Source organism: Phoxinus phoxinus, assembly GCF_949152265.1.
Source record: "Phoxinus phoxinus genome assembly, chromosome: 3".
In the NCBI taxonomy this organism is placed as follows: Eukaryota; Metazoa; Chordata; class Actinopteri; order Cypriniformes; family Leuciscidae; genus Phoxinus; species Phoxinus phoxinus.
The window spans coordinates 1,824,486-1,843,742 of record NC_136878.1 but is presented as its reverse complement, the minus strand read 5'-3'; the positions used below and the strand labels follow the sequence as shown (position 1 = coordinate 1,843,742).

Genomic DNA, 19,257 nt, shown 5'->3' with positions numbered 1-19,257 from the left:
TAGCAGTGCTCAGAATTAATATTTTTCGTTATTAAATAATAAATACATAACATTAATAAATAATTTATTATTGGTTCAGGAGAGATTCCCTAAAATATGATTGTAAAGCGTTTTTGGTGTACAGGCTATATGAAAGCGCTATGTCTCATTCAATCAATCATTATTGTTTTATTTAATTATTTTTACACTATTTTTCTTCCGAATTATCAGCATGATCTTATGTCTTCGTGATCAAAGCTAGAACTATTGTTTTAGAATTTCACACTGTACTTTCTAAATACTTCATTCGGATTCCTCAATCACGCAATTAGTCAAATATGCCCACATAATTAGCGCTCATCAGGTGTTCTTTTATTATTCCATTACAATTTTAACTGTAACCTACAACAAGACTAAATATTGACAAATGTGCTGTGTTATTATCCAAACGCTGGTCCGTTAAACCGCTTTACTGGTACTACTTCCCACGTCTCGTATCACTCCGCGTTAATAATTCAAATAGGAAATTGGCGCCAAACGGGTTGTCTGGTAAAATCACCTCAGAGGACTTTTGTTTTACTTTTATGTTGAAAATCAGACTTCTGTTCTGAATTTTTTTTAATGGAACCCACGATGGTGACCACACAAGATTGTGTTTTTAACTTAAGACTAACAGTTAACTGTCAAATAATGAGGAAAAATCTTGGAGCTTCAGCATCCCACTGTTGTATGATATCGACAATAGGTAAGACTTTTGGTTTATTATCTGCCGCCGTGCAGTAAATAACATCACTATTTACGACGTGTTGAATGATTATAGTAGCCTAGGCTCTCTTCTTGTACTTGTTTGACGGCTCGGCGTTTAACGTTAGTCTATATCGGGCAATATCTTGCTTAAAATAATAGGCTAACTAATACGGTGTACTAACTGATCTCGGGTCAATTTGATCATTTAGATTTCGTTTTAATGACAAGGACGTGTGTATAATTGAATTTAAAAAAAAAAATTGTTAATTGTCTCTAATTGGCATGGTTTAACTTGCGAGAGAGAGAGAAAAAACCCCACAAAAAAAAAAACCCACACACACAAAATAAGCACTATGAATATATTCACTATGAAAGTAACAATACATAAATTATACATCCACATCATATATAATAATTTAGAATATATGTAATATATTACATATGAACACTAGGTTTGTTGCATATAGTTTTAAGTTAATTCGTTCCCTCATAAATACCCTTGTGAAAAACTCTGTCACTATCTTATTGTCATGATTCCAGTCTGGTGTTTCGCTTTCTTGTGTTTTAGAAGTATAATGAAGTTTTGTTCTTATTGTTCCTGTTTTTTCAATTTCTTTTTGTCTCTATGGTTACTCTAGTTTGTCTCTATAGCAAATCACTCGCACCTGTTCTTTGTTAGTGTATAATCGCATGCGTTTCTTCTTTTTTTTTTTTTTGTCTGGTGGTTTTCGTGGACGTTTGTTTTAGTTGTTTTATTATCTTGTTTTTTTCCTCGATTCTTTGGTTATCTGCCTGTATTTACTTCTGTTATTTTGTTAATAAACTTTACACTGCATTTGGATCCTGTAAAATAGTGTTACACAAATGTAATGACATTCAGACATTTTCCCAGATCTGGTACTTTATGGCCACCATATTTTTGTGTTTTATACTGAAATGTATGTGAACTACTATGGAAATTATGACTTCATATTAAAGCAAGTTATTATAAAGTGTTACAAAACTTAGTGACTTAATGTTTGTTTTAAAGTTCAACATTTAAACAAATTTTCTAACAGTTTTCTCATCTATGAGCAGCTCATGATGCAGACAGGGAAAGACTGTGGAACTGTGGGAAAGTTTATTACCCTTCGGGGAGTTTGGTGTCGTCTTCTGGCCCGTGAGCTCAGGGACCACTGCAGCCCGACACACATACGGAACAAAAACAAAACAAAAGCCAAAAGTAATGTACAGAAATACAAATGCACACGAGCACATTCCAGAAGATGCAGTTATCATGAGACTCCAGAACACACTTTGGAGAGATAATGCATCTCGTATATACAGTGGGAAATCAAGCGTCTGCGAACCGGGGCGGGCAGAAAACCAAAAGAAGCTTAAAGATGGCAGAACATAAAGAGAAATGCATTCATCAAACCCTTCATATAACATCTCCTAGGAGCCATATATGGTGAATATCATGAACCGTGATCCAAAACTCATCAACCATCTGTCAGTTCATAAAAACATTGTGTTCTAGATCCGGATTTTCCTAAACAGGAGTTTATAAACTTCTGCCCAAAAAATGCCAATATTTTTCTTTTCTGAATTTTGGTTTGAATGTTGTACATTATCCGCAGGTCTCGATAAGCATGGTAAAACTGTAGCCGAATGCAGTAATAAATACATTGCGTTTGAAAAAGTAAAGTAATAAATGGATTACGGTACTCTCAGTTTTTCTGTAATTTAATTCCAGTTACTTTCTAATGTAATTGCATTAAAAACTGTTTTAACTAGAACAATTCTATATAAAACAGTGGATTTAACATTTAACAATTTAATTTAATCCGACGTTAAAAGTTTTTAATATAACCTTGTCCCTTTAAATATGGTCAGTTCAAGAATAATTTAGCAATTTTATATGATTTATATGAAAGAATTAATAGCTGTTTTCATGTCTGTTTAAATACGTACTGGTCGAGGTTGATATGTTATTTATAAAGTAATTAGTAAAGTAACCTAATTATATTAGTGAAGATGTAATTAGAAGAATTACACCCGCTCAAGGGTTTTTAAACGAGTGTAAAATATGTTAAATAAATAAGAAATATAATTAAACTAAATAAATAAATTTATTTAATAAATAAATAAATAATACATACCTTATAAATTACATACAATAAATTATACACGGTATAAATTTGGTCTTTATACATGAAAATATATAGCTGCCTTTTAAATTTTAGGACAATTTCGCACCATGATGATCATATTTGGAGGCCCTTGCGTCTAAAAGACTGAAACCCCTGTCCTAACGAACATATATAACGAGTTTGAGATCTGTGACCACAAAATGAAAACTTAAACTTGTGACAGAGGGTTGAAGAGTTGTGCAGTCCAAGTGAACTGTGTGTATTAGTGTGTGTGATGAGGAGCAGGAAGGGGAGGAGTTCTGGCTGGGTGGGCGTGTCCTCGCTGTCGGTCACGGGAATGGGAGGGGCTAATAGTCAAAGAGGGAGTTGTCTGTGGGTCGGTTGGGTCGTGTAGGTGATGCCGGGGGTCGTCGGCTGCCATGGGAACACAGAGAGAAGATGGATGAGTAACTAACACACACACACACACACACACACGCACACACACAGAAAACATTCAGTTGGTGACACTGTCAAAGTTAAATTTGGTTCACATGAGAAAGCAAAAATATTTTGCACTGAGATATTGAACATTTTTATTTTATTAGAGTTCGTTAGAGTAATAGTTAATACAATAAAAAATTATTGAGCGCATCATCAATCATTCAGGATATTTATTCTCATGGTTTTGAATCAGATATCTCTAGTAATAAATATTTAGTAATAGTTTATTAAATACATTTTAATGTTCTTTATTTTTTATAAAAGCTAAATAGCATTTTTTGCATTAAACAGAAATTTTTAATTTATTTAATAATAATAGTTATACAGTGTGTGTGTATGTGTGTATATATATATATATATGTGTGTGTGTGTGTATCAGTGTTAATTTTGACAGCAAATATTGATTTAGTTTTAGTCCTAGTCTTTTGACTAAAATGCCATTTTAATTTTAGTCATTTTTTTAGTCATATTTTAGTCATCTGATTTGTTTTAGTCGACTAAAATCGAATGGGTTTAGTTAAATTGTAAAGCATTAATTAAGCATTTCTCTAAAATGTCCAAACGTATGATATACTCCTGGAGAAAACATCTATTAATCTGTTAACATGAATGGTATTAAGGTTTGGACATGCAATACGGGCACAGATTTAACTTCTGTGACGTATAACGTTTTAATTTATCTTAAAATGAAATCAAAACAATAAATATTTATTTTTAACTAATGATATGTGCATTCTTTATAACAACTTGCATACAACATTCTTCATTCTTTCAAGCAGACATATTTATTTGTCTAAATTAATCCCTACTCAAGTTATTCAGTCAAGAACATTGTTTTAAAACATCCAGGATCAAGTTTTAAAACATGTCACAGCATTCAGCGATCATGACAGAGTGAAATGCCATGAAGAGACAAACAACATGGACACCTGACACTTCACCTTTGACCCCAATGTTCAGTTTCACCCTAAAGGTCACATGTGTAGCGTTTGAGTGGATGCTTTTTTACTAAGAGGATCATAAATGATGGTAAAATCAAAATAAAATGAGTGCAGAGGGGCTGCAGGAGGAAAGGCTTTGCAGATCTTGATTAAATCAAATAAAACGGATGCACACACGTGGCGTTTGCACATTACAGAATCTGTTCTGAGGCTAAATCACCAATCGGCATACGAGATGCATACGTCAAAGCTGGACAAGCATTTGATTGGCTATTGGAAATGCTTTCACACTTAGTAATTTAAAAATGCATGATATGCTGTTAAAATACTGTAATTCTGTTCAACCCTCATCCTTCCCTCGGGTCATTTTGACCCGAAACTCATTGAGTTTAAATTTAAAAAAAGTAAAAACGCGGGTCAATTTGACTCCCTTAGGAATTAATGGGATGCGAGGAATGCTTCAGTTCACATAGAAAAACCTAAAAATGCTCAAAATTCAAAATAGAAATGCTAAAACTTTACCCCAAAAAATTATTTTATAATGTCTGACGTGTATCTGGATGCACACTGAAGAGAAACTGGCTTTAGGACCCAGCGGAACAGCTCATATAGAGATATAAGGCCATCTAGAGTCATGAAATATCATCTTATATTATTATTTTTGCACCAGAGGTCGGCAAAGACACACAATGTAAGATATTTTGAGCTGAATTAAAAGGGTTATGAATGAAATTGTGAGTTATTTTGAATTTACGTTGAAAGAATGTGAGGAATATGTGCTTAAATGACTATTTATTTATTATTATTTATTGATCAAATCGAGTAATTTAAAGGTAAATGCATTTTTTTAAAATCTCCCCAAAAAATTGTATACAAATTTTTTTTTCAAAATGAAATAAAATAAGCTTTTTGGACAAAAAAAGAAAGAAAAAAAGTATAATTTTAGGGCTTCGGGTCATTTTGACCCGTGAGGGAAGGATGAGTTTCCGTCTGACATCTCGTATCCTGAGGGTATTTCTCAGAGATTCTGTCCGTCTGTCCTTCCCAGAGAACAAGACAAGAAGAGCATGTGCTTATGATCTGCAGAAAAGCTGTAGCACGTGTTTATACGCAGGGCAAAGTCTCTAAAGAGCTTGACTTTGGGTAACATGTCCATACAGACTTGATTGCATCTGCTCCTGTCTATACAGGGCCGGATTCACAAAACAGATTCTTAAACATTTGGTATTCCCAAAAATACTTCTTAAGAATGTCCTTAACCTTAACATAACGCTATAGCTACAAATAATACATGATATTACTACAAGGGATACGCACATGTTCTCTAAAGTGAAACCAATGTTCGGTTGTAAACTAAAACACAATGGGCCTCATTTATGAAACTAATGTACGATAGAAAACGTACAACGCAAAACTTTTTATCAATATGGACGCACGTTTTTAAGTTATCGTGCAGCATATAAATCTGGTGGAGGATTGTGATGAGAGCATTTTCTTCATTTAGATTATTTTCCTGACTGGCAACCGAAGCTCAGTCGATCATTAACCGTCAAATTAAAATTAAATTAAATTAGAATAGATGCGTGTCTGTGAGCCATCTTTAGCTTTATATATGCAAATATAACCGCATAAACAACCGAACGAGAGGATTCTCACACATCACGCATCTGAAGTGAACCGAGAAAAGGAATAAAATAAATAGGACTACACAAAAAATATTTCACTTAAATAATTAACAGATTAACAAAATTGAAAAATATATTTTTAAAGTGCCCCTATTATGCTAATTTAAAGGTTCTAATTTAGTATTTTACAATAGATTTACATGAATCAAAGGTCAAAACCACTTTAATTTTCTCATAATAAACAGTGCACATCGCCTCATTTCTCAAAAGAGCCTCAAAACGGTTCGTTTGAAGATTCAGTTTCTCTAAACTCCGCCTTCCTGAGAGCTGCTCTGCTCTGATTGGTCAGACGGCTCAGTCTGTTGTGATTGGTCGACTGCTTGCAACCAAACTCTTCCAGTCTCAGATACTCAACTACTGTGTTTGAGGGCGGAGCAAAGAGATGCTGTTCAGCCAATCAAGAGCACAGGCTGGAATTATGCAAATTCGTTAGTCATTTCAGAAGTTCGGAATTGATTCTTTCTTTTAGGAGACGATAACTTTATTTGTCGTGCGCTTTGATCTTTAAAACTTTGCAGATCTTTTACATTCACAAACAGCTGCTATATTACATAAAATATTTGTATTATTTATAATATTTTTGAACATTCTTATGAAGATTTTCGTGTATCCTAACGGTTGTCAATCACAAACACTGGCTGTCTGAGTGCTTCTTTAGTAGCTAGTGTGTGTGTGTTTGTTGTGTGTGTGTGGAAGGGTCTCGGAGACAGTCGGCCATGCAGAAGGAATGGGGAATGGCGAGAGAACCACAGACGTACCGGAAGCGTTAGTCCTCATTGGTCACTGATTGTAATTCTGTGAAAAATAATCAATATCAGCAGTAGGGATTGAGCCAGAGCGATGGGGAGGAGGAAGAGAAGGATGTGCAACACACACACACACACACACAGTTAACATGGAGGAGACACACACACATGAACACTTCTCCAATCCAAGCTAACCAGAGACTGACGTCCACAACCTCTCGTTTACTCGTTACTTAGCCAATCATGAGTTTTAATGCGTCAGAAAAAAGTCACATTGCAAAAAATGCTTTTATTACTCAGTATTTTTGTCTTGTTTCCAGTCCAAATATCTAAACATTCTTAAAGGTAGGGTAGGTAAGAATTGTCTAAAGAACTTTTTTTCAAATTGGCTTAAACTGTCTTTATATACCAATACATAATTAAAATGCAAGTACTTTGAAAAAGAGAGTATAAAAATTGAGTGACTCTAGTGTATTTAATCTTCAATAAACACAGCTCATTAATTCCTACCGGGACGAAACAAGTGATTGGCTTGCGCGACTGTCACTCTCTGTCGCCATGACTACCGCCACTATTACTGGCTCCGCCCACGTGCGCGCAGTCGCGCACCCGTGTTTAGGCGGGAGTGAATGGAATTAATGAGCTGTGTTTATTGAAGATTAAATACACTAGAGTCACTCAGTTTTTTATACTCTCTATTTCAGAGTACTTGCATTTTAATTATGTATTGGTATATAAAGACAGTTTAAACAAATTTGAATAAAAGTTTTTTTAGACAATTCTGACCTACCCTACCTTTAAATCAAGATGCATTTAATAGATTAGTAAAATGCCATAAGATATGTCTTGTTTTGGGGAAATAAATAAAAATTAAGTTTTATTTTTTTTAAATTAATAATCTTGGTTTGAATTAACATTATTTTTCTGACCACATTGGCATTAGGGATGGGACGGTATGAAAATTTCATATCACGATTATAGTGAACAAAATTATCGTGATTATCAATATTATCACGGTTTTGTTAAAACGAGATGAAAGTGTTCAAAAAGAACTGATGCTCACACTGACAACATTTTAACAAGTTTTATATTTGAATATCAACAAACAACAAATAAAACAAGCAGCTCTATGCACTTTTTTTAAGCCAGATTCTATTCTGTGGCATTTCCTTTCTTATAATGACCGTCGTCATAGCAACACATTATAAGCGCACATCCATGTATTACAACGGGCGCGCGCTCTAGTTTTATTCAAATACAACTTGCCATCTTGCGTCTCCGTTTTTGTTTGTATTGAAAATGAAATCAGAGTTGATTTATTGTTTACAGAGATTGATAATATTGTTGTGATCATCTTGTCTGGACGATTGTTTTGTAACGTTACGCTGTACAAAATGGATTTATAAACGGGTAAGATTTAGAACATTAATCTCAATTCAATATGTCCCTGTTATTATGTGGTAAAAAAAAAAAAAAGAATCGGTGTAGTAGGTGTACAATGTATCTATACATTATTATCCCATAAATGTCACTCTTAATAATAGTCTTCATTTAACTTGTTCGTTCGTCCTTGGCTCAAAGCCACTTGCTGCAAACTTTTCTTCGCGGAAGCTTGATGTTTATTTCAAGTGAGTGAGATAAAATATTTCAACTCAAAATAACATTTCGTGCCCAATTATTTCACAGACGTATTTTTAGTATTGAAGTCAAAGTTAACTTGCCTTGCGTTCGCTATACAACAGTGGGTGCTGGTCACACAAGACGACTCGGCAGATTTGAAGTGTTTCTATTGCAGCGACTTTTTGTCCTGCAGACAGGGTGACCATCCTCGATAAGTTTCCCTCAGGACTTTTGTAAAAGCCAAAATATGACCACACCTCAGATTTGGTCCTCTTAAAAGGCTGAAAAATCTCCTGAACACGGTCGCTGCCATCCGCCAATCCTTCTCGAATAAAAAAAACAACAACATTGCGCGCACCCGCGCAGCGCCTGCGTCAGACTGTTGCTGGCTGGACAGGATTTACAGCGAGTTATTCAAATCGCGATAATCAAACACGGTTTTAATGATAATTCAATTTTAAACGATAATACTAACCGTCAGTACATTTTATCGTGAAACCGGTAATCGTCCCATCCCTAATTGGCACATAAGCTTTTTTTTAAGGAACAACTCTCTTCATTTTGATTTATTTCCCCAGAAAACAAGACATAATATCTTGTCATCTACTAAATGCATCTGATTTTAAGAATGTTTAGATTTTGGACTAGAGACAAGACAAAAAATAGTTAGAAAAGCATTTTTTGCAGTGAATAAATATTTAAAACTGATTTTTGCGTCAGAGGTTGTGCAGTTCAGCGTGGCAAATCATTTCTTAGGGACTTCAGCATTACATTTAGGGTTCGAATGAAAGGTGTGTGTGAGTGAGTGACTGCTGGGAGTGTGTGTGTGTTGCTGTCAGGAAGCAAGCATCTGCCGTCAGTGTTAGAACGATTCAAATCACACGCAACAGAAGACAAAAGTTCAGCAATGGACACAAAGTAAAACAAACAGAAGAAAGAGAGCAGAACCATCCCTCATGATGACCTTTCCTCTGGACGGTTAGTGAAGCGTGTGTGTGTGTGTGTGTGTGTGTGTGTGTGTGTGTGTGTGTGTGTGTGTGTGTGTGTGTGTGTGTGTGTGTGTGTGTGTGTGTGTGTGTGTGTGTGTGTGTGTGTGTGTGTGTGTGTGTGTGTGTGTGTGTGTGTGTGTGTGTGTGTGTGTGTGTGTGAGTGTGTGAGTGTGAGTGTGAGTGTGAGTGTGAGTGTGAGTGTGAGTGTGAGTGTGAGTGTGAGTGTGAGTGTGAGTGTGAGTGTGAGTGTGAGTGTGAGTGAGAGTGAGAGTGAGAGTGAGAGTGAGAGTGAGAGTGAGAGTGAGAGTGAGAGTGAGAGTGAGAGTGAGAGTGAGAGTGAGAGTGTGAGTGTGAGTGTGAGTGTGAGTGTGAGTGTGAGTGTGAGTGTGAGTGTGAGTGTGAGTGTGAGTGTGAGTGTGAGTGTGAGTGTTGATGTGAGCGAGACGTCCATTCAGTGACACATTCATAGATGAGATGCTGAATATTAGAGCTGGGTGATATAGTAAAGCCTGATATTTATAAGCCTTTTAATGATATCATTTCAAAACAACCATTTTAGGAAAGATTCAAAATACTTGCAAGATGTAATATACAAAATACTTTTTTTTTTAAATGTGTCATCCATACTTGCATATAGACTACCCCTCAAAAGTTTGGGGACGGTAAGAATAAAAATAAAAAACATTAATTTGTGACAGTAAAGACATTTATAGTATAAGAACATATCTCAAATGCTGTTCTTTTGAACTTTCAATTCATCAAGAATCCTAGAAATAAATAAAAAAATCAGTTTCCACAACAATATCAAGCAGCACAACACTGATAATAATCATAAATGTGTCTTGAGCATCAGATCATCATATTATTCTGATTTCTGAAGGATCATGTGACACTGAAGACTGGAGTAATGATGCTGAACATTTACAGCAATAAATTACACTTAAATTAAATAAATTATACTATATATTCACATAGAAAACATCGTTTTAAATGATAATATTTTACAATATTACGTTTTTTGCAGTGTATCTGATCAAATAAATACAGTTTGGTGAGCAGAAGAGACTTCTTCCAAAAACATTTTTTAAAAATCTTACCGACCACAAACTTTTCTATGCTAGTGTATTCATAATATAACACTATCCACACTAATCATTCACTGAATCTGAACCGATTCATGGAAATTAATTGAACTTATCAGCTCCAGAACACACTACGAGACAACAAAAGAAAGTGAGAAATAAGAAAGCACATTAAAAAGGTCAAAATCCCAGAATTTTTTCATATTATATATTATATATATCACCCAGCCCTACTGAGAACACATTGTGCATCAAACGTTTGAACGATAATAAGAGTTAAGCAGGACGGCAGACTGTGGACATCTAAATATGATTTGATGGCACTTTAATAACCATAATAATAATAATAATAATGAGTTGAATTTCAGTGATGGTGAGACTGCGACTGCTTATCGTTTAAACGTTGGTATGGTGAACGGCTAACTCACCCACACCATCTTATTCCACCGGCTAGAATCTCACATTCCGCGGCTGATAAATAATACAAAATAATATTTAATAATATTTTTTAATTAGACGGCAGAAGGTTAGTCTTTTCTGAGCATCATGTTTCATGTACATTTGTTAATGTTGTAATTTCTGCAACATTAGACAGAGGTTACGTCTACTAATCTGGATACATGTGAAAACGTCTTTTCTCTACGTTTATATATGTGAAAATTGAGGTTTTTGGAGACGTAGTGAGTAGAGCTGCACGATTAATCGTTAAAGTCCCCCTGTAGTCAATCATTTCATCCCTTAAAACTCATCTTTCATCACTAAGAATACATATATGTGACCCTGGACCACAAAACCAGTCACATATCTGTGGCAATAGCAACTATACATCGTATGGGTCAAAATTATCCATTTTTCTTTTATGCCAAAAATCATGAGGATATTAAGATCATGTTCCATGAAGATATTTAGTAAATGTCCTACCGTAAATATATAAAACATGTATTTTTGTGAGTGAATGCAGCACAATCGTGAACATAAATGCACAACTTTAAAGGAGATTTTCTCAATGTTTAAATTTTTTTGCTCCTCAGATTCCAGATTTTCAATAGTTGTGTCTCGACCAAATATTGTCCTATCCTAACAAACCACACATCAATGGAGAGATTATTTATTCAGTTTTCAGATGATTTATAGATCTTAATTAAAAAAAATTGACCCTTGTGACTGGATTTGTGGTCCAAGGTCACATTTAAAAGTTTTTTCTTTGGAAATAAAATCGTCATGCCTTAAAATAGCTTGAATGTCACTCCTCATTTAGTATGCGGTTCTATGAATATGCAAATTAGCAAATGAGGATTTAGATTTATCTGCTAATTTATCGGTTATCGGCTTTTAAATGTAAAGAGTTATCGGTCTCTGCCAAAATGTTCATCCCTATTTATTACATTTTACTCATAAACACTAATATGATTTTTTTTTTTTTAGCATTTTCTGTTTTTTCAGTGTGGATAGAGAGTGTTTTGAAACACAAAAGCCATTTTCAAATGTATCTGTATTCATGTAGACGTAGCTGGAATTGGTCATCTTCTATTGGTTGGAAACCAATGTAAAACAGATTGCATGTCCACTAGGTGGCGCTAGTGCTGCAGAAATTACACACTGCGACTTTAACACCCACTCCTCAAATCTGAGCGCATTATTGTTGTTTTCCAGCACAAATGCATGATTTCATCCGCAGCTTCTACCGTCGGACCGTCTCACCTGGGTACGCCGGGCGGCGCGCGGTTGGGCCGGGACGGGACCTGAGGCGGGGGTCCACCGAACGGGTCCGGAGAGGCTCCCGGGCGCGTGGGGACGGGGGGTCCGCCGGCAGCGGGGGGTACCGGGGCCGAACCACGAGAACCTGGGCGTGCCGGGGGTCCTGGCGGCGGAGCCCGTCTCTGAGGGGTCGGGCTGGTGGCCGGAGACCTTATGGAGAAATATTGAGAGTAGGGCTGTCAAAATGGCTTAAAAGCTAAATTAGAATTTCTGTCTTAAATATTCGCAAAATTCTAATTATATTCGAATTCTGAAGGCAATGGAGACAGCGTAACACATCATAATCTGAAGACCACACCCACTCATGTCCTGGTTCTCCTTCGCCATAAACAACATGCAATCAAGGAGAGGGTTAACTTTTCATGCTACAGATTTCCCACAGTGGTCAGAAAGAAGACACTTTGTTTCTCTCAATATGACTCTAGTCGCTACTCGCTCCAAAGCTAATCGCTCTCACTCTCTCACTTCTCCCTCGCTCTACCACACAGTCCCCACACACACACTTGACGGCTCGACACACACACCAGCGCACAAGTATATAAACATCAGGCCGCTTCATGTGGTTTCTCAGATCGGATAGCGCTCTGATTTATCAAAGCGACTCCATGTACACCTGGTCACATAAATGTGTTTTTGCGTATATAAATCCGATCTTCAGTTCCCGCGCTATATGCAGATTTAATGGAGTGCACGTCACCGAAAGCAACAGTTATGAGCTGCATTTTATTGATCGTCAGCTAAAATTTAAAAATCAAAGACCGCAATAAGAGAGAGCGGCAACAGCTCTCGTAAGATCATTTCATTTCTTTACTTGTAATTAGGGCTGGACGATATGGCCAAAATTTATATCACGAATTCACGATATATTTCTTAATTTCGGTCGATTCGATATAATTCCGATATCGATATGAACAATATAAAAGCCTCAGGAAAAACTGCCAAGAACGCCCACAATTAATGTCTGTACCTTCTAACTTCTGAAAAAATGTATTTGCCAAGTCTCTGAAACCTCCTCCTATAAAACTATATCATATTTTAGAAATAAAAATGGTACAAATAAATTGTTAATATTTTATTTGTATTTAGCCTTCATACAAGAAATGTGAAATCACTGTCAAATAAACATAAGTTAATAACTCAACTTATTAATATCTTTAACTTTTAAGATAGGCTAACATGGGTTGATTATATTCTTATAGATTGAAAAAAGTGCTTCAGCCAGGATAGAATATGAAAAGTGCTCCGAGTTGCTGCAGAAAACAAACCAAAAAAAAGTGTGCAACAACAAAAGCACACATTGTCAGTGTCCTCTCTGCTCCGCGATGTATTTTTCACTGCGTGAGAACATGGTGTCGCGTGAGAGAGCGGCGTAGCTTGTTGGACATAGCAACAGTAACTAAAGGGGGCGGGTCTTTGCGAACGGTCAATTTGGAGACTATTAACCGTTGTGCCGTGCTGCTTATATTTATCACGCAGTAAAAATGAAAACGTAAAAGTAGCCCATGCCTGTAATGTATATCGAAATATCAGAAATGTGTTTAAAAATCATATCACCGTTATTGAAAAAAAAATATATCGCGATACATATTGATATTGAATTATTGTCCAGCCCTACTTTTAATGAAGATGATTGTGTGTTAAGCGTCTGTGACTTACTTTCACTTTGATTTGCGATAGTTTGCACGTTGGCTTGATGAATCGATGCTCAGCTTCGGTGATGCGTGCTGCAGTAGCGCCGTCATATCTGGCTATAACACGACATATAGCCTATAACACGCTCTCACACGTTACATTTTTAGCATTTTTGTTTGGAGCAAAATTTACATGTGGTTTCAACAACCAGATGCATTTACACCTGTCAAGTTTCGTCTGGAATGCGGCCCAGACCTCCAGAAGTGGTTTGAGCGATCGGAATTGAAATATCGAAATTAATATCGAGATCGCAATATTCATTAACGATATCGCATATTCATTAACGATATCGCAATATCACATTTTGTCAATATCGTGCACCCCTAGTGTGTGTTCCCCGAACGCACCTTCCCCCGGAGCCGGAGCGCTGCACCTGCAGCCAGGAGTCGTCCACGGGCGGAGGCAGGGCCGTGGTGACGGTGGTGGTGCTGATGTCCCCGATGATGAGGAGCGCCTCCTTCAGAGCGTGATACATGCGGAGCATCTCGTCCCGGTGCTGCGCCTGATCCGCAGACTCCTCCATCAGTGTGTTCTGGTCTCCGCACGAGTACAGCTGCGCCAACAGCTCCGCGTTGATGAACTCCTTCGTCTGAGACAGAGATATTAATGTGTTTTATTAGTATAGTGTGTGAGCCGTGTTTCAGGCTTTAAACCCCGTAAACCAGCTCCGCGTGGATGAACTCATTCGTCTGACACACACACACACACACACACGTTTGTTTTGCTATATTTGTGAGGACATTCCATAGGCTTAATGGTTTTTATACTGTACAAACTGTATATTCTGTCCCCTTACACTGCCCCTATCCCTAAACCTGCCCATCACACACACGCGCACACACACACACACACGCACACTGCCCCATCCCTAAACCTGCCCATCACACGCACACACACACACTAGGGCTGTCAATCTTCCTCTATAATACTATTCGAATTCCATTCCTTATTTTATTTAATATTCGAATATTAAATGCTCAAATTCATCCTATTTTTAATATTTGCGAGTCTGCGACATTACACAGGCTTATGGATCGTCAATGCCACTATAGCATTTGGTTGTTGTTACACGTTCTGTCCACTAGAGGGACAGCTAACATTACAATAAACATTTAGAAACGGGTGATAGCGTTTTTTTATTAACAATAAAACAGCGGAACAAAATTAATGACTTTAATTTGGCAACTTGAATGGACATTTTTCCACTGATCAGTTGTCTGATGTTGTGTCAGAGTTTCACATCTCTGTCAGTGATTGTTGCGCGGCTAGGACAGCAGACAGCTGGTAAGCCCCGTGATAAAGAGAAGAAAATAAGTCATTCTTGCCTGTTTTAGCAGCGGTTCCTTGGACAGATCACCTATAGCTTGTCATGGTGTAGCGTTGTCAGATGTGCCCTAATGGTGCGTTCACACCGGACGCGAATAGCGCGTCAGGCGCGAATGGACACAAAAGTGGTCAAGTGTATAACTAGACGCGGCAGGCGTGAATTTGACGCGCTATTCGCGTCCGGTGTGAACGCACAGTAAGGTTGCAAGTTGAGGAGTGATATTTCATTCAGACTTTATTTGTGATTTAATTTTTCCCATTTATGATTTGAAATCCAAACACCTTCCACACATCGCTTCTCAAATTGTCAGGAGTGGTGATCTCCGTTTCCATGGAGACATTGCTTGCCGCCATTATTGACAGTATTGTTATGACGATGCAGTGTGGATAACGCGCACAATTGTGTTACGATTCAATTTTTAATTGTTTATCAGACGAAACAAAAGCATTTCATTTTCACATGCCTGTGTAAGCCAAGTTGGCGAGAAAGGCAAGATATCATATAACAAAAAAAAATAAAAATAAAAATAAAAAAAGCAATATTCGAATAGTAACTTCAGCATTCGAATAGTATTGATTTTTTAAATATTCGAATTATATTCGAATTTCGGAATTCGTTCCAACAGCCCTAACACACACACACACACGCACACTGCCCCATCCCTAAACCTGCCCAACACACACACACACACACACACGCACACTGCCCCATCCCTAAACCTGCCCATCACACACACACACACACACACACACTGCCCCATCCCTAAACCTGCCCATCACACACACACACACTGCCCCATCCCTAAACCTGCCCATCACACACACACACACGCACACTGCCCCATCCCTAAACCTGCACATCACACACACGCGCGCACACACACACACACACACGTACACTGCCCCATCCCTAAACCTGCCCATCACACACACACACACACACACACACACACACACTGCCCCATCCCTAAACCTGCCCATCACACACACGCACACACACACACACACACACACACACACACACACACACACACACACACACACACACACACTGCCCCATCCCTAAACCTGCCCATAACACACACACGCACACTGCCCCTATCCCTAAACCTGCCCAACACACACACACGCACACTGCCCCATCCCTAAACCTGCCCAACACACACACACACGCACACTGCCCCAACCCCTAAACCTGCCCATCACACGCACACACACACACTGCCCCAACCCCTAAACCTGCCCATCACACACACACACACACACTGCCCCAACCCCTAAACCTGCCCATCACACACACACACACACACACGCACACTGCCCCATCCCTAAACCTGCCCATCACACACACACACACACACTGCCCCAACCCCTAAACCTGCCCATCACACACACACACACACGCACACTGCCCCATCCCTAAACCTGCCCATCACACACACACACACACACACACGCACACTGCCCCTATCCCTAAACCTGCCCATCACACACACACACACACGCACACTGCCCCATCCCTAAACCTGCCCAACACACACACACACACACACACACACACACTGCCCCATCCCTATACCTGCCCAACACACACACACACACACACACACACACACACACTGCCCCATCCCTAAACCTGCCCAACACACACACACACACGCACACTGCCCCTATCCCTATACCTGCCCAACACACACACACACACACACACACTGCCCCATCCCTAAACCTGCCCAACACACACACACACTGCCCCTATCCCTATACCTGCCCAACACACACACACACTGCCCCTATCCCTATACCTGCCCAACACACACACACACACACACACACACACACACACACACTGCCCCATCCCTAAACCTGCCCAACACACACACACACACACGCACACTGCCCCTATCCCTATACCTGCCCAACACACACACACACACACACACACACACACACACACACTGCCCCATCCCTAAACCTGCCCAACACACACACACACTGCCCCTATCCCTATACCTGCCCAACACACACACACACTGCCCCTATCCCTATACCTGCCCAACACACACACACACACACACACACACACACACTGCCCCATCCCTAAACCTGCCCAACACACACACGCACACTGCCCCTATCCCTATACCTGCCCAACACACACACACACACACACACACACTGCCCCATCCCTAAACCTGCCCAACACACACACACACTGCCCCTATCCCTAAACCTGCCCATCACACGCACACACACGCACACTGCCCCTATCCCTAAACCTGCCCAACACACACACACACACGCACACTGCCCCATCCCTAAACCTGCCCATCACACACACACACACACACACTGCCCCATCCCTAAACCTGCCCATCACACACACACACACACTGCCCCATCCCTAAACCTGCCCATCACACACACACACACACTGCCCCATCCCTAAACCTGCCCATCACACACACACACACACACACACGCACACTGCCCCATCCCTAAACCTGCCCATCACACACACACACACACACGCACACTGCCCCATCCCTAAACCTGCCCATCACACACACACACACACACACACGCACACTGCCCCATCCCTAAACCTGCACATCACACACACGCGCGCACACACACACGCACACTGCCCCATCCCTAAACCTGCCCATCACACACACACACACACACACACACACACTGCCCCATCCCTAAACCTGCCCATCACACACACACGCACACTGCCCCTATCCCTAAACCTGCCCAACACACACACACACGCACACTGCCCCATCCCTAAACCTGCCCAACACACACACACACGCACACTGCCCCAACCCCTAAACCTGCCCATCACACACACACGCACACTGCCCCTATCCCTAAACCTGCCCATCACACGCACACACACACACTGCCCCAACCCCTAAACCTGCCCATCACACACACACACACACACACGCACACTGCCCCATCCCTAAACCTGCCCATCACACACACACACACACGCACACTGCCCCATCCCTAAACCTGCCCATCACACACACACACACACACGCACACTGCCCCTATCCCTAAACCTGCCCAACACACACACACACACACGCACACTGCCCCTATCCCTAAACCTGGCCAACACACACACACACGCACACTGCCCCTATCCCTAAACCTGCCCAACACACACACACACACGCACACTGCCCCAACCCCTAAACCTGCCCATCACACACACACACACACGAAATACAAGATTTTTAATATTTGCGAGTCTGCGACATTACACAGGCTTATGGATCGTCAATGCCACTATAGCATTTGGTTGTTGTTACACGTTCTGTCCACTAGATGGACAGCTAACATTACAATAAACATTTAGAAACGGGTGATAGCGTTTTTTTATTAACAATAAAACAGCGGAACAAAATTAATGACTTTAATTTGGCAACTTGAATGGACATTTTTCCACTGATCAGTTGTCTGATGTTGTGTCAGAGTTTCACATCTCTGTCAGTGATTGTTGCGCGGCTAGGACAGCAGACAGCTGGTAAGCCCCGTGATAAAGAGAAGAAAATAAGTCATTCTTGCCTGTTTTAGCAGCGGTTCCTTGGACAGATCACCTATAGCTTGTCATGGTGTAGCGTTGTCAGATGTGCCCTAATGGTGCGTTCACACCGGACGCGAATAGCGCGTCAGGCGCGAATGGACACAAAAGTGGTCAAGTGTATAACTAGACGCGGCAGGCGTGAATTTGACGCGCTATTCGCGTCCGGTGTGAACGCACAGTAAGGTTGCAAGTTGAGGAGTGATATTTCATTCAGACTTTATTTGTGATTTAATTTTTCCCATTTATGATTTGAAATCCAAACACCTTCCACACATCGCTTCTCAAATTGTCAGGAGTGGTGATCTCCGTTTCCATGGAGACATTGCTTGCCGCCATTATTGACAGTATTGTTATGACGATGCAGTGTGGATAACGCGCACAATTGTGTTACGATTCAATTTTTAATTGTTTATCAGACGAAACAAAAGCATTTCATTTTCACATGCCTGTGTAAGCCAAGTTGGCGAGAAAGG

General features: G+C 39.7%; 1 protein-coding gene across 5 annotated transcripts in view; it reads right to left on the bottom strand.

Annotated features, from left to right (window-relative positions):
- Nucleotides 1-19,257, bottom strand: part of dnm1a (dynamin 1a) — a 159,005-nt gene that overhangs the window by 2,587 nt on the left and 137,161 nt on the right. For 3 of the 5 annotated variants that reach the window (XM_079608009.1, XM_079608011.1, XM_079608010.1), the window contains 3 exons: nt 14,202-14,443; nt 12,106-12,312; nt 3,085-3,272 (listed from right to left, as the gene is read on the bottom strand). In XM_079608009.1, coding sequence (XP_079464135.1) covers nt 3,206-3,272; nt 12,106-12,312; nt 14,202-14,443 — 516 coding nt within the window. In that variant the 3' untranslated portion in view covers nt 3,085-3,205. Of the gene's footprint in view, nt 1-1,853; nt 1,902-3,084; nt 3,273-6,725; nt 6,763-12,105; nt 12,313-14,201; nt 14,444-19,257 lie in introns of those variants that run through there. The other 2 variants (XR_013796958.1, XR_013796959.1) reach the window with 2 other exon arrangements.